Raw genomic sequence first — 23,380 nt, forward strand, 5'->3', positions numbered from 1 at the left:
GAGTCTCAATTTATGGCTCATTCACTCCCTGATGCATTTATATCCCACTATTACACACCATTAACGTGTACTTACTCTCTCTTGTAGTTTTGTCCAGTTTTTACCCTTACCCTTAAGCAAGGCACTTACTCCTCTCTAATGTAGCTTGTGTATACACCTTACATCAGAACATCCTTAAAAGGCAATCTTTCTGCCTCTTTATGTACTTTGGAGTGGCCTTTAGCTAAATTATGTTGTCATATTTGAACGCGGGGTGTGATTTGCCAGAATTATGTAATTGAGAAATTAGAACAATAATATCCCACCTTCATACCAAACACCCTCAGACCGCAACACAGTTTTCAGCAACCCTCCCCTCGCCCCCCCCTCTCTCCGGAAGCCATCTGTGCTGTAATTGGCTGAAACTAAGGGGGAGTTGGAATAAACAACAGTTCCGAGCATTTTCATTGGCCGCTGTCACGTCGCTCGAACTGTTGCCTGGCGATGGGCTCGGAGCTTGTCAACCGCACGATCCAGTTACTGTAGCTGCCTGCTGCAATGAAAATAACGTCGTTGGTGGGTGGATATATTTATATGGGCCTGTTTCCATCGTTTTTCCCCAAAAACAGTGACTGAGTGAGTAGTTTTTTTTTATCTTTACTTGGGTAACACTTAACCTGCGAGGGTGACTCGGATCTCTTATGTGTTAAGGCAGGCGGGAGGTTTGTTATGCATGTTTTCTGAATCAGCTGGTTCAACAACAACTAGGGAAAAAAACTGTTAATTTCTGTTAAGTTGGCTTCATATGTTTGACTTGTTGGGTTTGCTGTTGCTCTGCATTAAAAATGTGGGCGCTACAGTCAGTCTGTGGGCAGTCATAGCTCCCTGTCTCTCTCACACACGCACACGCATACATATGTGCATATATACACAATTAGATACACAGGCTACAGTTAAAAATGATGATTTGTGACAGCTACATTTCACCTTTGTAGCTGTTAAGAATGTGAGAGACTTGTTATAAGAAGCAACACCACAAATGCAGGTGAGATTTTTACATAAACAGCAGTAAATTTCTTTTCCTTTTTTCAACCATAATTTTATCTTAAATTTAAACTTGTGTCTATTGTTGTTTGCGTAATTGTGTGCAATTAACCCAAAAAAATCACGTTACTCTAAACCTGAGTGACGTTGTTAGATGGATCCCTTTGTTGTTGTTGTTGTTGTTGTTGTTGTTTTTTCTACAAATTTCCACCACTTTGTCAAATTTTAATCATCAGAAAGACACAATTCTGCATAAATACTAGTGCACTGATCATATGAAGAGATTTTGGAGGTTCTGCATTTTCAATTCCACGCACCACGCATGAGTCATGCTGTTGATAGAGACAAAATATACGATCTACAGCCATGCACTGTGCATTCCTGATCATATTATCCTTCCAGGAGTGGGCCTGGTGGGTTAGTTGGCAAAAATCTGCTTGGGAAAAACAATAGGCTTGCATGCCACCTCATGTAGGCTGCAAGCTGAAATGGACCAAAGGAAGCACAGAAACACACTCATGAGTGAAAAATAAAAGGCATTTTCTGCGAGGTGAAAAGTGTTTGAGTTTAGCCTACAGTTGAGGGTTTGCTGCTGAGTAAGATAAGGGAGTAACAGACCACACAGCGATATTTGGTGTTCAGGGAGACTCAGTTTATTTTGGTGCCGAGGTTTTTGCATAGTGATGAGCAGCTCCTGTGCCCACAGCTCTGTAGGAGATTGCAAGTGTGTGTGTGAGTGTGTGTGTAGGCTACACAAGTCCTTGAGCTTTCCAGCTAGGAGAAGATGAAATGGAGAAAGTGGTATCTGGAGTCTTATCTGATTCAATAAAGAGTGTGTGGATACCAGAGGAAATCCTTTGATCACGTTCAAAATGCGTGCGGTGCCCTTTCACTCTCTCTAAACAGGTAGGAATTTACTATTTTCACCATCATTTTCATCAGGTTCTGTAAACTATAATATGGAACCTTTTTATTTACTTAATTTATACTGACGAGACAGTCCACTGATTTCACACATTCGCGTCTATTCGCTCGGTATGTGGAGCCTGCACAGGCTGTTAATACCCTTGTGCAGTGTCTTCTGTGGCTCTAGAGGAGCTTCGTCAAGTCTTGAGAAAATAACCCTTGTGATATGATCAGGGTTATCTTTAGTAAAGCTGAAGATATCAATTAGCTGGGAGAAAGCCTGTGTTTTAAAAATGTGGGCATGGAGATCGAGAAATGAGGGCGTGCAGGCAAAGGAGGACGAGTGATAGATTGTATTAAACTGCTTTCTGGGAATTGGATCCTGCTTTTTTATTTTAATAGGGACCAAAAGTTGGGACATTTCAGCCCCTGCTTCACCCATTTTGATTATTGTTCTTTCTAGTCACCCTTTCTAAACTCCTCCAGCTTAATAAAAGGGACCTATACAAAGCAGGAATCACCCTTTAACTAAAGGATTGCTAGTTTTGTGACACAGATTCATTTTTTCTCAAGCTTTCGTGAATTCAGTATCGGTAGATTTTCTTTTAACTCTGAGCTAAGAGGGCTCTTTATCTATTTTGATTTGGTGCATTGTTTTCCTGCAGGTGAAGACGAGGCACTGACGGAGGCATGTGACGGATATTATGGCTTACATCAGGCGTTCGCCTCTCAGGAGCCGACAGCTGGCCGACTCATGCAGTCCTGTAGCCGGGGCCCCCGAGCCTGAGCTCCACCCACCTCACACAGCATACCTTTTGACTTCATGAAGATCCCTGACCTTGGTGATGTAATGAATAAATTTGAAGTCCTTGGGATTGTGGGTGAAGGTAAGTGCGGTCATTTACTTGCTGAAAAGCCTGTTTTGTGCGATTGTTTTTCAGTCTGCAGTAGATAGTAAGAACTAGTCCAGTCCAGCCTTTCATGCACACTTGCATGGCTTTTTAGTGAGCCATCGGTTGATTGTTTTTAACCAATTTGCCTGCAGAACAAGCCCATTAAAAGCCTGACCTTTACAGCTTATTAAGGTCAAGGGCGTCTGTTTTATATTTATTTATCCAAAAGAATTTAAATGTGACAAACTGAAGCTAGATGCTTTAATGTGATTCATACTTTCATGTTCTTATTGGATAAATGAAGTGGTGGTTTGGGGATTTCTTTTGCTTTATTGTAGTAAATATCAGCAGGGCATGGCTGTGTGATAGTTAAATTCCCCTGAAATGCTTCTCCTGGCTTTTGTTTTGCCTTGAGCTACTTGGTTGATAGAAAGTGGCAGTAGCCCTGAAGGGAGGCCACCCACACGTCCTAGTTTTTACACCCTTACTCTTCTACTCCCACGTCTTAGAAGTTTTATAATGCGTGGCAGAAAGACGCGGGGAAATCTCGAGCTGGATTTTAAAAGCTGCGTGCCTGTCCGATGATGCGCCAGTTGGGAAGGAAGTCAGCACTTTTAGTGTCACATTAAACTGTAAAAGTTGTAGAAATTTTCCTGCTCATCTCCCCGTTTCCTGTCGTAGCACTCATTGCACTGTATGCTCCGCTTGATCCCAACATCATAGATTTTTCCTCAGTGATCTTGAGGTCAGTCAGTTTTGTTAATGATTTAGTACTAAGTGCTAAGTGCATGCAGCTCACCCCAGCAATTAAAAATACACTGAATTATGTGCAGTTATCTCCAGCTCTTCATTGAAGGACGGAAATGAACGGGAGAAATTATTTTCCATCTTTTAATACTTCAGGCACGTTTTGCAGCTTTTTGTGCACTAATTTAGTAGGAATGGGGTAAGAGATGTGGCTAATGTGTCCCTGCTTTACTAATGACATACAAAATGTCCTAAATTGTCATGAAACCAGGCTGCATACACCAAAAAAATCCTGTCCAGTTTGGTTTCTTGTTAGTCAGTGGATTTTTCACTGGTGGCGGTCATGCTTGCTGGAACCGCTGGAAGTACATGTGAAGATTAAAGCCAAACTAAGATGCTGAAGGTGGCTGATTTAGTGAAAATAAACAAGAGTTTAAGGATGCTGTTGTGTATGGTTATGGTGGTTATGCTATGTGCACAGCACATCCTCAGTCCAACATATAGCTTGATGTGTTATTACACGTTTCTTACTCACCACTGTCTTCTGGGTGGCGCGTACCCAAGATAATTACACGTTCAAGAGGTGAAATTGAGTCTTGGATTATATTAATAATAATAAAGACACAAGTTAAAATTGTTACAGTTGTATAAATAATACATAGACCCCATAGCTTTAGTCTTTAAAGTGTGTTCGACTGTAGAGCAGATAACTTCTCAGCACTGATGTTCTCGTAAAGGAGCACAGATCCATTCGTCATATGTCTGCTTGGTCCAAGAATTCCTCTCGAACCCTCGGGGGATGCATGTGTGTGACTGCCAGGGTCGATAACATCAGATCTACAGTAGCTTGCCAACACTTGTGTCCTACTTTCTGGACCACCTGTCCTTTTTATAAAGGGGAGGTGGGGGGGGGGGGGGGGGGGGGGGGGGGGGGGTTAGTTCATGTGTAGTTCATGTGTAGTTCATGCGAACATATAGGAAGCATTCGAAGGGGTTATTTCAAAAGCTTTTCTCTTCTCAGTTGGAGTAATACTCCTTGTTTGTTTATGGCTGTAGATCATGGTGGCATGTTAATTACAGAGTTTCAAGCTGATTTTGTGTTTTATTATTTACTGTTATTGATTCTACTTGAAAGAAAAAGTTACTCTGAATGGATGAATAAACAGTAAAGGAAATTAAAGTAATCTTGCTTTTTGCTTCTGTTTCAGGTGCCTATGGTGTTGTTCTGAAGTGCCGACACAAGGTAAGGTTCACATTATTTATGTTTGTAATACACTGTCAATATGAAAAAACAAAGTTTTAAAGGGCAAAAGATTTATGTTTGTCAGCAAAACTCATGAAAAACTAACAGTAAAGCCAGAATGTGCTTATTCCTCTGTGTTGTGGAGCTCTGTTGTTTTCTGTAAAAAACACATAAATGAGTCACGCTGTTGCACTTGGTGACTCGATTGTTCCTTACGGTGAACCGGGGCAGTGTTTTATGGCTCAAGCTAATCTCACATACACTGCTGTAAATACTCACTAGAGCACAAATGTGTATAATTTATGGTCGAACAGTTGCGTTGCTTCTGTTAAAGTAACATTTACAAAAAAGCTACCAGTACTGTGATGATTTCTTTCTTAAGAAGTTAAATATTATACTTGATCTGCTTTAGAAGTGCAATGGGGTAAATAATTATTTGATTTTTGCTCACTTAGAAAGAAATCAACAGTCTCTTGTATTTATGCTAGTTTCATTTTAATGGAGAGAGGGAATATTAACCAAAAGTTGAGGGAAAAAATACGTTATATAAAAGTTATACATTGATTTGCATGTTGCTGAGGGAAATTAGTATTTGATCCTCAAGCAAAACATGACACAACTTAGTACTTTGGTAGAAAAACTGTTGTTGTTGCACAACGGTGAGAGGTTTCTTGTAGTAGGTCACCAGCTTCCTTCTTTACAGAAACTCTCTAACTCCTTTCAGTTTCTTGGCTGCTGCTTGGAAACATGAAGCTTCAGCTCCCTCCACATATTTTCTGTAGTGTTGATGTCTGGAGACCAGCTAGGCCACTCCATGACCTTAATGTACTTCTTCTTTAGTTGCCTTGGCAGTATGTTTTGGGTCATTGCCATGCTTAAAGACCCATCCACGACCCATCTTTTTATATGGTTTTAGCTTGTTTTTTTAAAGCATGGTATAACATGATAAAATGGAGCAACAGTGGACATTTTGGGTCATATTTTTGTAACTATATGTTATACTGAAATGAGCGGTATAGCTAATCCAGGGACCTGATTCATACATGTTTGCTCTTGTTTGTGGAGCACCAGCCTTGTCCTTTGAGTGTGGTGGTCAGAGGGTAATGTTGGTTTGCCTGATAAAGAGATAAAGGCTATCTGAATCAGGCCCAGAGAACTTCTGATCTAGATCGTGTTTGTTTTCCAAAGGAGCAAGCACTCCTCACGAACCTGGTCGCACCGTTTTTGTTTAGTGTTGTTGTCGCATTGGGTTACAGTTACAGATGCTCCTGCAGACTGCTGGATAACTGGTTATAGTCCTTTTGTCTCCACTCAGGAGAGCAAGATCTGCTTTGAAGGATAAATTCATTTCTTCCACTACTTAGATTTTTTTATTCACATAAAGGAGACTCTGTTTAAGCAGTTAATTTTTAGGAAAAGAAAAAGGAAATCAAAACAACCACAAAAAAAAAAAAAATAGCAGACGACCCACACTGCACACAGCCTTGTCATCTCAGTCCATGTGAGGAAGAGGCTGTGCCAGGAATTGACAGCAATCCAGTATGAATAAGAGAGGCTAACTACCTCCTACTTACAGAGATCTGCAAGAAGGAGACAAAAACACTTTCTCAGCCTCTCCTATCAAAATCCTCAGCAGGTTTTTTTTACTTGCTCTACAATTACCATGCATCTGCCTTCATTTTATCATGTTTATTACAGAAGTGATATTACTCTGTTTATCCAGTGGCCTGGTGTCTAATGCCAGGCAGTTAGCTTAAATGTTATAACAAAAATAAAAAGACAACAACACAAAGGGTTGATGTTGAGGGAGGAAAAATAGAAGCGAGGATATAAATATTATTCAAACTGATTGATCACAGGCCGAGGCGTTCGCAAATGCCAATGTCTCCGTTTTCGAACAACAGAACTCACATCAATAAACCGCCGTTAGGTTCGCACCACAGATGGCGGCTGCTGTCTGCAACGCTCTCGGTATTGTCTTCATTTGTGCGAAAACCCGTCAGCGTCAAAATTCAGCAACAAAAGTTTATCAGAACAGGATGAAATAAAGCTCAGCGTCAGCGTACATCTGCCAGGCTGATATGTTGCCTAATCAGAGACGGAGGAAGTTTTGACAAGGTTTAGGTAGCTCTATCCTAAACCTCATCAGAGCTTTGTTTTTAAAAAAATAATGCTGATTTTGGTATAGTCCTCAGATGTCTGCGTGTACGGCTCTGCTCAGAAGACATTATACCTGAGAGTGATATTCTTCTGTACTCTATATTTTATTTTACACATTGGTTTAATTTGGATTTAATGACACAAACATCAAGCAGAGATGATGATTGTTTAGCTGGTAGAGGAACATTTGGGGGTTAAAGCCTGATTAATCCACGAAGGAGATGGTGGATCTCAACTTAAGCTAAAGGAAAGTGTAGTTGTTGGATGCAATACATGTAGCTTTGTAAGGTAACAATATTCATCTTGCAACATGATACTTACTTACCTCCAGTTTAGCTTTGAAGACACAGATCTGTAGAAACTGTTGAGCTAATCAACCAATAATGGCTGAATGCTCGTGATCTCGGAAGATTTTGCCGTTCTAGTGACTCTCAGATACGAGTGCATTGTTCCTCAATGAGACTCATGTTTTTCTGTTCGTGATGCGATAATAGTGCTTTGGGTAAAAATACACACGTGTATATTAACGAGCTACATCACGAAACGCATTTTCATTAGTTGGTAAAGCGTTTTTGGAATGCATTTTTAATTAGATCATTATTTGGTAAAAAATGATTTCTCGAAACAAACGAGCCCCCAGAAGCCTGACATTTTGTCACACATTGCCTGGGCCTTTTGTTGGTTAGAAACTCAGTAATATATGCATTTTTGATGGAATTTCTGCTGGTGACTTTATTGGTTGATGTGTGAAAGCACCGGAGGATAAATGCTCTGGCTGCAGATCAATGTGGACCTGTGCCATCTGGAAAATATTGTATTGTTAGCGTGAATGAACTGGCATGTTTTTTCAAGGGCTAACTCACAGATCTATGCTGCATAATTATGTGTGCATACACACAGAGGCTGGCACAGTGTCAAACACACTCTTCACGCACTCGCACACACACGTGTGTGTAAGCGGAAAAACACATAAGCTTAGCAAGGCTTTGATGATGCTGTGAGGATGGGCAGGGAAGTGCACTGACCAGAGAAAATGGCTGCATTTATATGGCACTGCAGCTGCTCATTCTCACAAAACACATTTATTTCACCAGTGACACGCCCCTTTGTACTTGCACTACCCAGTACATGTATTTAACAGGAATAATTAGATCCGAGAAAGACGTGGGGCCAGATATAGGAGGGATGGAAATAGGGAAACGTGCATTCAGTTTCTACGCAATAATCAGAATGTGTTTGAAAAGGCGACGGATTACAGTGTGTGCACCCGACATTACAGGATCCTCAAGAGTCAGCTGGGCTGGTTGTTGTACAGAGAGGAGGCGGAGGACATAGATAACTGTTTTTTTTTTTATTCAGGTGTAATCATTTTATTGTCAGCAGTAGCAGCAGCAAAGGGGTTTTTCGCAGTAGATAAATATATGCGGATGATTTATTATTCTTGCAGAGTTATTCTCCTTAAATATTTATGCAGACACAAACGGGATAAAAGATTTGATCTTAATGCTGAATGTTTGCTTCTCTGGCATTGTTACACGATTGTGATAACTGCGTGCTTCCTCATCATATTAATAACCGTGATTTGTGATCCTTTTGGCGTCTCTTTACGAAAGATTGTTGATCATTTACTTCATTAATGTGTCTTGAACATTATCCTAAACACTGTGTAGGACATTCGAATGACTAGTTGTCATGATCGATTCTGCGGTTTACTCCTACAAGCGCACATGTGCTGAAGTAAACATTGTGTCAGTTATCCTGACATTTGAAAAACCTTTATTAACTCCTTAAAACCAAGTGTATCATATTAAATGGGTTTTTGAGACGTCCTCAACATCACTAGTGGGATTTTTTTTAACCTAACCCGATCTTGTTTGTTTAAGATAAACAACCTTTGAGCAATTTTCTTCAGATATTAGCGGTGAGCAAATGCTGACTTCTATGTCAGCAAATGCTGAGCAGGAAGTCTGTTTACATAGTCGCCACCGAGTAAAAAAGATATATAAAGTAACCTATTATCGTATTACCGTATTACCGTATTTCCTGTTCTGCATATGCCACTACACTTTCAAATAAAGAGGTGGGCGTATGTACAGGAAAGGACAGAGAGAGGTGATTTCCCTAATATGGTCACCTCAGGCACACAGCTCCACCCATCTGCTACTTAAACCTTATGCTTATGAGGGGTGGCCAATGAGAAGAAAGGGGGAGAATTTTTTTTTTAAACAGAGGACGAAGTGCAGGGCTATTTAAAGGCCCAGTGTGAAATAAGCAATGATTATTTTTAACTGTGATTCATGCAAAGCTACCCTAGTAGAGTCCAGGTCTAGTAAAACCTGAAGCTGGAAATGAGCATAATGGGTATCTTTGAGTTGCTTTAGCCTGTCTACAGTTGCTCCTTTTCATGCTGTGTCTGATTTAATCAGTGTCATGTCTGCTGTCATTGATGCCTGCTCTGCTCTGTGTGGGGCTCTTGCTGCCGCTCTCCGCCGCAGGCTTTTCATGCATGCATGTGGAAGGGCGGGAAGGTTCAGAACAGAGCCGTACAGCTAAATATAAATCACTGCAGATGGAAATAACAATCTTCTTTTGACTATAGTGGCCCCGACTGAAATAGGCTCGACAGAATCACCTCATACCTTACAGGGACCCAGTTGTTCTCAGTAATGCTTTTGCACTCTCCAGCTTCACTCACTCTTGTTGCTGCTCTGCCAAATGTTGCCACAGCTTTTTGATAAAGAGAGTGCTCAGAGTAAAACTGCAACATGCTGCTGTGTCAAGAGGGTTGAGCACACAGAGACACAGAGGAGCTTTTGTCTTGTACTTCTGGCTCCTTTGTTATTATTTTCTTGTCGATTTAAATAGATAACCGTAAGAACACGCCTGGGTTCACTAATTCATTTTTGGCCACTCTTTTGGGAATGCAGCCCATCATCATGGTGTGAGGAAATGAGGGGGCTACCAGATTCATGGATGCCGCAGCTACAGATCCACCTTTTGCCAAGTGAGCCACGAGGATGCTTCAGGACTTTTTCTCTTGCCTGCTGATGCTTGATAAAGCCCTATGAATTATGCTAATTTATTGTAAGCTAATTAAGAGGCTTAATCACGCTGATGTCGCTTAAAAGATGTCACAGTGCAGCTGTTTTTTTAAGCTTTAAAGGTTCAAGCTGAAACCGATTATTTTTTTTTTTTTTTACCAAAATGCACATTTTCTGCACACAATGATTTTTGTGACTGCCCTTGAGGTGTGACCTATGTGAGCTGCGGAGGCTTGAGACAGACGTGTGTTTGAAAATGCATTTCTATGATGTTTTATCCAACAGTTACACAAGGGATAGGCTTTTATAGCTGTCCAGAAAGGCCACTCTTCAAGGTGTATGTAAAAAGCTAGTGTGAAACAATAGTCATTTAACTGAGGTTGACAGTTCAGACCAAAAGTGACAGAAATAGTTATAATGAATGAAACTTGATCTGATGACTGATGTGGGAAAGGTGTGGGAGGTTTCCAGAGCTCCTCTATTGAGCCACTCTTTAGTCCTGGTATATAGATTTGAGTCAGTTCTTGGTAGTTATGAAGAAGTTAAATCTAGAACTAAAAGTAAAAAAAAAAAGAACTATGAACTGTTTGTGTTGTCACGTTATGTCTGTCTCTTTATCAGTCGGTGGATATTGAGCAGCTTGATGTAGCACTTTTTCTCCACTCCTCTTTTTTCACTTCAAACTCATTTTTTCTTCTGTTGCATATCATTAACTTCCCTTTGCTCTCTCTCGTACACACCTGTCAATATGTTAACTTCACTTCAGTTTTATTTATATAGTGCTTTAACAACAGTAATCTCAATATGCTTTTTATAGTAAGTGAAAACCCTACAATATAAGAGGAAAAAGCCCAACAATCAGACAGTCATCTAAGAATAAACACTTGGAAATGGTGAGGAAGAAGAACTCCCTTTTAACAGGAAGAGACCCTGTTGCTATAGAATCAGGGTCCCCTCTTTTCATCTCTGATGTGTTTATATACCACTACTAGTCATGATGGCTTGCTGCTTCTCAGCAAGGATTGTTTTGTTTGAGGTCTATTCCTGTTGAAGAGTAGTTCTTCCTCCCCACCATCTCCAAGTGCAGTGTGGGGTTTTCTCTATATGTTCTGAAGTAAAATCCGACAATATTTAAATGTCTTGAGATGACTAGCATTACATAAATGAAATGTAACTAAATATTTTATTTATATAATGATACTTCAATACTAACAAGTCAGGTTTCTGATTCATGGTCAGTTTCATGGTGAGAGTAAGTGCATAAAGAAAAGTTTGGATGTGACTCCAGGGTGCAAAAACCCCACCGCTATGAGTTTGATATTATTCTTTTAGTAATATTCAGCTGATATTAAAGCATGTTGATAAGCTCGGGTAAGCAAATTACTCTGATTGAGCGATAAGTTAAAAAGTGAACTTAACAAACTAAGTCCAATATTAATTAATAATAATAATGGATTGCATTTATATAGCGCTTTTCAAGGCACCCAAAGCGCTTTACAATGCCACTATTCATTCACTCTCACATTCACACACTGATATCACATCATAAATTCTTTTTGCTTTCTAATCTGTATAAATGACAATAAGAAGATTGTATTCTTTAATGCCTACAGTAAAATTAAGTTATTACTGGACTTTGATTGGTTGCATATCATTTGTATCTTTTCTTCAAAATTAAAAATCTGTAAATTTGCAAAAGCACATTTCGAACTTGGCGATAAGGTTTATTCACACTGTTGACGAAACTGGGAATATCAGGACTGGGAGTGGAAACTGCCAGTGAAACTTGCACAACTTTGACCTCACATGTTAAAAAGGTATGTTTGCTCAACGGAGATCACAGACCGAACTCCCACACATGCGGCTCTCATCTGACACACGCACACACAACAATGTTTAATGGACGAGTGTTCATATGATTACTGCACGTGAGCTTGTGTTTTTGCTCTAAATGAGTGATGTGTTATATTTAACCGCAAACCTTAACGTCATCAGACCAGTCTAGTGCATACTGGCGTCTAATATATAAAATACCCATACTATATTGAAGTCTATCACTGAGAACCTTAATGGAAGAAGAAATGGTTAAAACTGGGGATAAACATGTGACACACTTTCTGTTTGCCATGTGTTGTGTTTTAAGACTTCCCACTAAACTCTGAGACGGGGTGACTTACAAATGAAACTCTTTGTTGAAACTTATCTGAGTCAAATACAAAGGCTTCTCTCTGAAAGCTAATCTAAATCCTGGATAAGGCCTCTGCGTGGCCTTGTACACTGGTGTTTTTGTAGCACGCGACAGTGTGTGGACTGTGGAAGCAGGAATTTAAACATAGCAGTGCAGAATATTTGTTTAAGCAGAGAACATCTCTTATACTACACACCCACGAACTGATTTCTAAAGACAATCAAACCAAAAAAGAGGTAAAAGATAGACAGGAGGGTCATGTCTCCTTTAATAATAATCAGTTAGAAGCAGTGAATTATCTGTTTTCGTCAATTATAAAGAAATTGACCTTCTACATGAAAAGTCACGGCCCTTGAATGCAGCGGCGTCAGCTCGATGCTTTAATTGGATTCCAGTCAGACTCACGTGAATTTAAATGAGTCATTCTCACAACAAAGACATATGCAAACGATATATGACTCAGAAAAATGTCATGGGTCATGTTGGGACCTTGTGCACCTTTCTATCAATCAAATATTGATATTCAAAGCTGTTTTCAGTTAAGTAATATTTCATGCTGTGTGTGCAGGGGTTGAAGAAACTAAAGAAACTCAGCTTGTCCGCTCTCCATATTGGAGCTTCTCCTCTCTGTGATGGAACTTGAAACAATAAAACTTTATTTATAAAATAAAACATGTCTACAGCTGGGCAGTGTGAGCGAATAATTACATTAGTCTATATGAAATATGCCCAGATTTGTCAACACACCCAGTCTGATGAGGCTTTGGAGCACATCTTTATTGAAGTATGTGTGCCTTCACTGAGTGTTGTTTTTATATTGTAACATTTATTACAAACTTCTTAAATCCTAACCCTGGCAAACACCCTCCACATTATAATAATTAAAAACAAAGACTGCAACAGCTGAATGGTGTGGAAGGTTACAGTGTAGGGTTAAGTTAAGACATTCATTTTCTGCAGAAGTCTAAATCAGGCATTAGTCGTAGAAATATAGCTACATGGCGCAGACGCAACTGCTGTGATTGGCCTGTTCAGTACTGTTGCACTTCCTGCTATTTTTTGCAGCAGTTTTTCAATTTGTCTGTGAAAGAATAACAATCAACTTTTCAATATAACGAAAAATAATCACAACGGACTCACAAATGTCGGCAGATTCCGACATTAAATTGTTGAAACTACTAGGATGGATGTGAGGGAATGACAAAAGTCCCATCATTTGGGTTCCATCATGGCTGAACTGCATAGGAAACACATGGACACAAAAACAACATGGATCACTCAGAAAGACTCACAAAACAGAACTAAAACAAAAATGTAACTAAAATAAACAAATGTGCTGTAGAAACTGAAATGAAACTGAATTCAAATCAAAATAGAAACAAAAACTCATCACAAAATACGGAATTATATATAACTGATGACAAGACAAACTCCTTTTGGGACTTTTTAAAAATTAGCTGGCAGAAACAGACACAGCTCCTCTCTGGGGCGTCTCCGGTCTCTTCTGTTCCCCCATCCCATCAGGCTGTTAGTTACTATTACCCAGCATGCCATTTGCTGCTTTCATTTTGTAACTGTGCAGAAAGAAATGGTTTATATTTCGCAAATTAAAATGTCTCATAAAGATATTTTAATCACATGACTGGGAAGAGTCACAAACACAGGTTTCCTATTAACACACCCTCTCATACTACTAGTTACTAATAATGAATTTAAACCGCCTAATAAGCCACAAAAGCATCAGTCTTTAAGAAATTCACATCATGTGTAAAACGATGTAAACTGAGAATTTCACATAAAAATGTATTCAGATCGGATAATCATGATGCTTCATATGTAATTAACACCATGGGAACAAGCAAAACATTTTATTTTTTAATAAAGTTGTGAAGTTAGACATGATATATAATTATTAAAGCATGTTTGCATCTTAGACCAGCGAGTGTCTAACTCAGTTTCACTGGAGGTCAGACACTGACATGCTTTAATTCACTGAAAATATTCAGTGACGTACAGTCTGGTCCACATAAAGAACTCATGAAGCAACATAATGATTACAACAAGCTGCTTACCACACAGCCAACTCACATCTACCATCTATTCACAAGCTTGAATGTGACAGATACTGGCAGTAAAGTGTATTCAACGTCAGAAAATACATCTGGATGTTCAGAGAAAATAATAAAGTCTCAGTTTCATTCTTGCAGATATTTCTACAAATCTCACAAAAATGTAAAATAATGGTCTAGTTTAGCTTTTAGCTTACCTTACAGCCGTAACTATAAGCTAACATTAAAACAACATGTAAATTTTTGCAGTGTGACTAAAATTTCCTGACTCAGCTGCTTTTTCTTCGCTGTAACATTTGATCAAAGAAACATTTTGCTGTATTCAAACTCCTCTTTTTTAGTTTCAGCTCCCTGTGTGCTTTCAGACTAATAACACAAATTATCATTTTTATGGCTAATAGATGCAGAGCTACTCGGGTTTGACGTGTCCACAAAGATAGAAAGCAAAAATCATCACTACAGACTTATTTGTCAAATATCAATAAACCTTTCAGGGAAAGTGTTCCTGTCAGAGCATCAATACGATCTGTATGTCTTAGGAGTCTGCAATGATTGCAGCATAAAGGATACAGCAGCACAGGTGTGAGTGCGTGAGGTGTCATCTTCCTCTTCTACAAAAACATCAACAAACAGGCGGCTGTTTTCCACGTCAAAACATAACTTAAAACCACCTGGTTTGTTTTTGTGGATGTTACGTTGGCCCGTTATGCCTGCATAGGCCATGTATGAAGTACAATCACATTACTGCTGACAGAATAAATGATGAACAAGCACAGAAACAGCAGGTGTGAGGTGTTTATTACCAAATAATGTCATTAAATTCTTTTTTTTCTCATTTCCTGTAACCTTCATTCAAAAAACATCTAACGTTTTAGCGACAGATGCACAGGTAAATTGCACATGTTCAGAAACATAATTTAAAGTTAGTACAATATACTAAAAACAACATTTTAATCTCCTAACCCTTATGAAATAAGACAAGCACAGCTATAAAAATGTAAAGATTTACTTTTCCAACTACAGTGTGAATAAGAGGGGCAGCTAGTTTTAGAATGAGCTGAGTTTTTAAGCAGTGGCATATTTAAATTTAAAACACGTACTGTATTTTGTAACATTTTACAGTTGCTTCATTATTCATTTCAGCGCTCAAGATCACATGACATAAATGCTTCATGAGTTTTTCTTTTGCATTTTTTTTTTGCATTTTTTTGCATTTCAGTTCAAAAGAGTCCAGAGACTGTGTGAGTTGCACAGAATATTTAGCTTTCATACTGTTATATAATGTGGAGTAAATTATGCAGGATATAGAAGTCCACAGTTGTGACATTATTTCCTGGCAAGCCTCTTTTCCCGTAGTAAGATCAGGTGTATTTTTGACTTTCAGACTTGCAGCTGTGAAATTTTGGAATAAAGAACGGCAAAAAAAAAGAAGGTAAACCTATCATTATTTTATTTGAAAGGGTCGTTTTTAGTACATGGATGAAAATTGTCAGCCGATTGCTCCCTGTAGTCACTGATTGCAAATTGAACATATTAAGCTTTACTGTGTTTCTTCCCTTGAGATGCTCTGCAGGCCTTCACTGCGACTGCCTTCAGTTGGGTCTCTCTGCATTCAGTCTTGTCTTCAGTAACTGAAAAGGATGCTTTGTTGGGTTTGAGATCAGGTGACTGACTTGGCCTTTGAAGAATATCCCATTTCAAGCAGCCCAAGAGTTTCTGTCCTAAAACTCACTCTTGCTGTTCTCTAGCTGAGAGTATAGCACCGTACCCTCTATCCTGCTACTTTATCAGCAGTCAGAATAAACGCCGGTGACCCGGTTCCCCTGGCAGCCATACATATCTGCATTATATCACTTCCTCCACTATGATGCGGTATGTTCGGATTAGGAGTCGTTTCTCTCCCTTTCCAAACTTTCCTCTTCCCATAATTCTGTTGCAAGTTCATCTCAGTTTCATCTGTCCAGTGGTTAGCACCTTCCTCTAAAGCACCTGTATCTCCATTCATGAAGGCGTCTTTCGATTGTAGATTTTGAAACCTTGACATTTCCCTGAGAGTGTTCTTGACTTGATTGGATGCTATTTTTTGGAACTGTGGAAATAATTCTCTTATCGTGCACTTTAATTGTTTTCTGTGGCCTTTTGGACCTTTTAGTGTTGCTGAGCCAGTCCATTCATTCTTTTTAAGAATGTACCAGATTCTTGGTGTGGCCACTCGTAAAGTTTTTGTTTTGATTTTGTTGTTGTCCTAATGATGACCCCGCACATTTGCATTTGCACCTTATCTCTTTAGACTTTGAATTTAAAATTAGAATGAAAAACTCTTAAGTACAAATTTGACGTCTGGAATCAACTTGAAATATTATGTCTGCTTCATTTGTCATGAAATAACAAGGGTGCAGGCTTCACCTGGCCCTGAAACTGCTTGTCAGTCAATTGTCCAACAGTTTTTGAGCCATGAGAAGAGATGCTAATGATATGTTGGCATGAAAATCAAAGGGAAAGACAGGCTTAAGTTGATTTTGACAGGTATCTCCATGCATTACTTGACATGCAAGAAGGATCTGACAGCTAAGTAAACAAGTAAATTAATTTCCCTCCTGCAGTAAGTTGGCACTTTCATTAATTAGTATGAGGAAACTTTGCGGACAATAATAAATGCTTTGCATGGGTTGAATTGAATTGGGTTGAAACAGGTTTTGTGATCTGAGGGTTAAGAACAGAGCGAATGTTCTACTGAGTAGCAGAAAGCATCACATGATCACATGAGTCATCCTGTTAATAGCAAGTGAACACGAACATATGTGGCACATGCCAGGGCACAATGCTTGCTTCTTATGGTGAAGGCTCCTGGCAGCTCCACTGTGGCGTGGGGTTGTATTTTCCTGGCATGGTTCAGGTTCATAAAACCCCCGAGGGCCGGAGATTGATGCCAAAAAGAAGTCGTCCTTAGCGAATATGTTCAGGAAATGGTGGAGGATCAGTCAGTCATTTTTCACTAGGATACAGCCGAGTGAGACCATATATCACAGCCTGTTAATGCAGCAAATGCCACCTCACTGCCGTTTTAAAATATTTGGTATTAAGATGAATGTTTGGTGTATTGTTTGCAGCCTCAGGCTCAAGACTTGGGTGCCAGCTACCGTGGTACTGTGGGTGCCTTTGCTACCAATCAAGTCGATGACTAGAGCATACATATAAAATTTTAATCAAATTTGTACCACAGTGAGGTTTTACATCTATCTGCTCTCTGTTTTTTAGTAAAGAGTAAATTATTCACTAAAATGTCTCCCACTCTCAGACGCTGAATTTTTAAATAAATGTTTAAAAAAGTTCTTAAACACGGGCTGTGTGGGGTTATTCGCATTAAACTGCTTTTTGATGTGTTTGCAATAGAAAAGCACCTCAATCAGGGCCACAGTAGGACCAAATAACATTGTTATTTCACTCTACGCTCATTTATATTTACACGGGTGCAGAGAACAACATACTTACCTTCATACAACAGCGAGAACCGAGCACACACTAGTCCAAGCATCAGTGACATCACGTGTGAAAGGAAGAGATGGGTTGCAAAGTTGCTTGCAGGTGCACAGCAACTATGGGCAGACTAAAGCAGCTTTAGTAGTGTATAAGAGGATAAAGAGATCAACTTTAGCTTTGGGATATTAGTTGATATGCCAAGATTGTCTGACTGAACTAACTAAAGATTGTGCTTTGCCACCCCACATGTACTGCCAGCAGTCATGCATGACTAAATGATGTAAGGCCAAGGCTATATGGGGCATCATCCCATCTATAAAGGCTATATTTTTTAAAACAATAGAAAGAAGCCTCTGGTATATTTTAAAATAGATGTCTGAATATAAAGTTTTCCATACAAAACTTACAATGTCCACAGGTCCTCCATTTGTCCACCTCTGGACGCCCGGCATATATCCATACAGTGGTTACACTTGTCCCATACTTCTGCGAACATGACTTGTGCTACCTACCAGCAACCATGTGAAACCTCTTGCTAACAGTGCATGTCTCGATTGTTATCAGTGAATGGCTGTGGAATAAAAGCACAAATCCGACGATGATTTCTTTTGGATACACCCTGTATAATCCAGGAGATTTTTATCTGTTTATTTTATTAGGGTATAAACTATATAAGCCTTAGTGAACCCAGGTTTGACGCTGCTGAGCTGCAGGTTTAAATCTTTGCATTACTGGCTGTTGATTGATTGATTTTCTTTTTTTCCCCATATCATTAACCAACACAAAGCCTGACTTTTAGATCGTAACACGGCACTTTTAGTGGGGATTTTGCCTATTGTGTTAATTCACCTTAAGCTTTTTTCATGCCAGTTCATGTCATGCTGTTTCCATGACAGAGGTGGGTATTGTTTAATACCTACCTCTGAGTGCACAGAAGCAATTAGCAGTGGCGGCTTTGGCTTTGAAAGCATATGCTTTTAAACTGTGAGGTTACTCTCAGAATAGCACGTTTATTTATTTTTTTGCCTTTTGACCCTCCACATCTGACCGGAATCTGGCACCCTTGTATTTTTGCACTGTGGCTTCATGCTAGAAAGTAGACTGTGAAGGAGTAACACTAGGTGTGATGTCTAATTAGGTTGTGGCCACAAGTGTAATACGTGGTGCTCAAACATATTTAGCTTATAGAGTCATTTAAGACGTTTTTTTGCTGTGTGATTCATGGATAATTTACTCTTTAATGCTGTGTCACTTTGCCTACTGAGACAGAAATCTATTATCTGCTGGAGATTAGTCGTATTTGCATTGCCTTTGCCTGTAACTTGCCATGCTGCAATTCAAAAATTAGCAATTAGTGTATTGACTAGATCTAACAGGCCCATCAGTGTTTTAGGAGCTGCCGTGTAGCATCAAGTGAGTCACGACCACTCTGCAGTCATCTGTTGTTTGTCCTATCTTAATCATTTTTTTCATATTATCTTTTATTTTAGTACTGCTTCAAGTCTTCTTCTTTTTTTTTTCGAGATTATATAACTGCTGGTGCTTTTTCCGCCAATAATTGAACTGATGCAGTAATTTTTTTCCCTCCCATATAAGCTGTCAATAACATCTAGATTTATTTAGTGGGAAAAAAATGTCTACCGCCCCATTTGAAGCGAACAGTTATTTTTGCACCCAGTGAACAGAAACTGGGACAGAAGAGGAAAAACAGGACTTTCACAGCATTAAATGGGTCACCTTGAGTGGAACACTTGCCTATGTGGTCCTATTAGGAGCCAGAGAGAGAGAGAAAGACAGAGAGAGATGTAGAGGGGGCACATGTTTCCTGTCTGAATGTTAAAGTTGTAACTGTCTCCTGATAGATGGAGGCTATTTAAAGTATAAATCTGAAGCTTTGTCAAGCGCAGACTGCCAGGCTTGGCCCACCTGTTGGTGCAGCCTTTTGTGTGCGCACGTCCTGGATATGGGCTTTTTCTTTTTGTCACGTGTTTATACATTACAGAGCTCAACGTGCACAGAAAGCACTACCTGGCTTCAGCCGACTTTAACATGCAGTTTAGTTTTAGTGAATCATTTACCTAAAGTTCCTTTTAGCTTTTGCCTTGACCCCATTTATTCAGTCATTGCCCAGCCCTGCACAAACACTTTTCACTAGTACCATAAAGCAAGCCAACCCAGTTTACTTTGCAAGAGTGCATGTTAGGATTAAATTCACTTATTATTTATTTAAATAGTGCCAGATCAGCTGTCATTTTAAAGTGCTGCATAATGTTAGGTGAACACCCTACAATATTCAGAGTTTCCCACAGGATTGCATTGTGGCAGTATCAAAGCGGAGGGGGCATATGCACTCGCAAGCACTCATTTAGCAGCAAATGAACCTTCAAACTAAGAGCGAGCAGATTGTCTAACAGTGACGTTATTGTCTTGGGCAAATGAAAAGTACTAATATATCACAAATAAGGCCCACGTAAAGCCGCTAATGTCACAGAGAGAACCCCGGTGAGCAAGCGTTTGGTGACAGTGGGGAGGAAGAACTCCATTTTAACAGGAAGATACCTCTGGAAGAACCCAGCACAGGTAGGAGCATCCATCAACCTCAAACAGCTGAGGTAAGCGAGAAGAGGAACATACAGAAGTGAAAAGAGGAAGAGAGATGCTCAGTGGATCATAGGATGTGCACCAGCAATTTGAGACAATAGCAGGATGATTGAGTAATAGTTCTGGGTCACCTGATTCAGCCCTCACTATAAGCTCTGTCGAAAAGGAAAGTTTTAATTTTAAAAGGAAACCTTTCTATGCTTCTTTCACTTTATGGTGACATGTTTAATCCAACTAAGGCTATGCAAAAGCTTTATTTACACTACTGCATTGACTCCTTGTTCAAGTGGAGGCCATTTTTTCACTTTTGACCTGGTTTCTCTGCTTTGCTCTCCGATCGCAGGTGAAACTGTGCATGCTGGACTTCGTGCTCATAAATACTGAACAGCAGGTTATTTTACTGAAACTCAGAAAGGAGACAAGGCTTTAGGGCTATCGGAGTCTAAACACATATTTCAAAGCTGTAAAAATAAAAACAAAAACAAAACAAAAACAGTAAATGTCTTCACTGGCAGAAGGCACAATAATAATGCCAAGGACAATCTCACATTTTATTTCACAGAATCATTATCCTGCAGCTAACCTTAATCCAATTCAATTTATGCAGCACCAATTCACATCGACAGTCACCTCATTGCTTTTTATTGTAAAGTAAAAACAACAGAATATTAGAAAGAAAACCTCAATGATCTACCAATCCCCTTTGAGCAGCACTTGGTGACAGTGGGGAGGGAAAACTCCCCACTTTTAAGGAAAAACTTCCTTAACAAGAAGAAAACTAACAGACCCAGGTTCAGCGAGGGTCAGACATCTGCTGTGTTGCTGCGGTGTGACGGAAAAGAAGACAGCATAAAGTGTCCAAGGACTCCTCGGGTTACTCTACCTACACCATATATTACCAAACAGACCAATCAGAGCTGGTGAAATCTCCAACAGTGAGACATGTGAATGCACCTATACAGCGAGGTCTTGATGGAGACTTATCCTTCAGGAGTTTGAATGTGAGAAGAAAGATTGAACTTCTAAATGAAGAAAAACTAATTTGGGAGAAATATCACATCTAATTTCAGTTACTTTCAGTGTTTTGGATCAGCTAAAGGCTGTATAAGGATTTGTGGGACTGATGTTGCATTTTAAAATGAAGAAAGAGGATTGATTGACACTTTTAGCGTAGGTCCTTCTTACTTTTTTATGCCTTTTAGATAGTCCATAGGAGTTATCTCCAGGGATGTGAGGGGCTATCATTGAACATCACCTAGAGTCCCCTGCATTGTCTGAAGTGCTGGCTCAGCAGCCTTCTGTACAGAGGTGCTCACTGGGCCAAAGAAGGAAAACTCTGGCTCTTTGTACAGTATCAATAGTTCTGTTGGGGCAAAATTAAAGCTGCAACCTAAACATTTTTCACCAGCCTCTCGCTTTGCTTTGGGGTAATTTTTCTGCTACCATTGAACATTTTATTGGCTTTGCACTTGGAGCATTTATCATCACGGAGAACTACAGAGCTGTTATTACCAAATCTCACAGCCTGGCGGTTCACGTTTGATCTCCTTGTTTGGACAGTTGAGCATGGGATCTTGACACTAATAATATGAAGCTTTACAAGCCTGTGACACAAAACCAATGCTCCTAATGCTGGGTTCAGTGTTGTAGTTTGCCACAGAAGATCGGCAGCAAACACTTCAAACCAGATGGAAAAATGATGCACAAAGTAACACGGCAGAGTTATGACTGCATCCTCCACTGACTAATTGTGGAAAACACAGGAGATGACTGATTTAATCAAGATTATGAACGATGAATAACATAATTTAATTTGACGTCTTTTATCAGTTCCAGTGGGTGAGATTTGCATAGTTACAAAACCGATTTATCAGTGTCTGGAAGTGAAAAATAATCCCACAGTGGGAGCTTTAATCACAACCAAAGCGACATCACAGGCGCCGTATATTTCCAGATGTTTTTAAAGGCGAAACAAACAGCTGCTGCATTTCTGGTTCGGGTGTGGCCAGAAATTAAAAGTAAACAAAAGCTGGTGATCTTCCGTTTTTATGGGCCGATGATTTTTTTTTTTTTAGTAACCGTATAAACAATGAAAGATGGTGGATTGGCCAGATGCTGGCAGATGTGTAAAAATAACTCGTTTGGTGGCGGATATGGCGGAGCTGCCACAAGAGGCCAGGTGGATGAGGGAAAGGGGAGGCAGGAGGAGAGACCCGAGGCGGCCGCCGGTCCGAGTGTCAGGTGAACTGAACTTCAGGTAAGAAGTTATGACCTGCAGTCTGTCTGGGTCAGATATAAACCAAGTTTAGGTGGAGTTTATTTTCGTTGTGCTGAGTTTTTACAGTCAGTTACAATAACTCGTACTGCGTACTAGCTAGCATGACGGAGTTTCTATACAGCTGGGTGGGTGCTATGATGTTACTGATAGTGAACTTTATTTTATTCACAAGGTTGGTTAGTAAAGTTGCCAACCGTGCCATAAAAAACGGAATCGTCCCGTATTCAGAGAAAATATTATGCGTTTCATATTGAGCTGAAAAGGAACATAGTTTGTCCCGTACTTCAGTTGGCATGGAAAAAGACACAAAGCTGGATTTATTCTGTGTCTTTACCTGCAGCTGCCTCTTCTTCTCTCGTTCAATCATGAAACTGATCATTGATCAGCTGATCTCTCTTCTTTATCGCCGACTTTGCGCCAGAAAGAGGAAACCAGCGGACGTCAGCTGTTGTTAGGATTTATTTAATATTAATTTCCAGTATCAGCTGATGTTTGCTGGAGCCACAGCCGTAAAAGCTGCTGGTCATGATATCTTTTTTTTTATCTGGTGAGAGGGAAACATGAAGATGAAACCAGGAGATTGTCACATGTGATGTGACAATAAAAAGTGATTTGATTTGATTTGATTTGATTTGATTTGATTTGATTTGATTTGATTTGATTTGATTTGATTTGATTTGATTTGAGGAGATGTTCTTACTGAATCATCAGAGCTGAACAGGTGATGGAGAAACAGGTTTACCTTTTAGGT

General features: G+C 39.6%; 1 protein-coding gene across 4 annotated transcripts in view; it reads left to right on the top strand.

Annotated features, from left to right (window-relative positions):
* The first annotated feature begins 483 nt into the window (after positions 1 to 483).
* The window catches only part of LOC101478602 (cyclin-dependent kinase-like 5), a 50,046-nt gene continuing 27,149 nt past the window's right edge, over positions 484 to 23,380 (top strand). For 3 of the 4 annotated variants that reach the window (XM_004557066.5, XM_004557070.5, XM_004557069.5), the window contains exons 1-3: positions 484 to 615; positions 2,595 to 2,816; positions 4,778 to 4,812. In XM_004557066.5, the coding sequence (XP_004557123.1) occupies positions 2,753 to 2,816; positions 4,778 to 4,812 (99 nt within the window). In that variant the 5' untranslated portion in view covers positions 484 to 615; positions 2,595 to 2,752. Of the gene's footprint in view, positions 616 to 1,036; positions 1,930 to 2,594; positions 2,817 to 4,777; positions 4,813 to 23,380 lie in introns of those variants that run through there. The other variant, XM_004557067.6, reaches the window with a different exon arrangement.

The sequence above is a fragment of the Maylandia zebra genome, linkage group LG23 (assembly GCF_041146795.1).
Source record: "Maylandia zebra isolate NMK-2024a linkage group LG23, Mzebra_GT3a, whole genome shotgun sequence".
In the NCBI taxonomy this organism is placed as follows: Eukaryota; Metazoa; Chordata; class Actinopteri; order Cichliformes; family Cichlidae; genus Maylandia; species Maylandia zebra.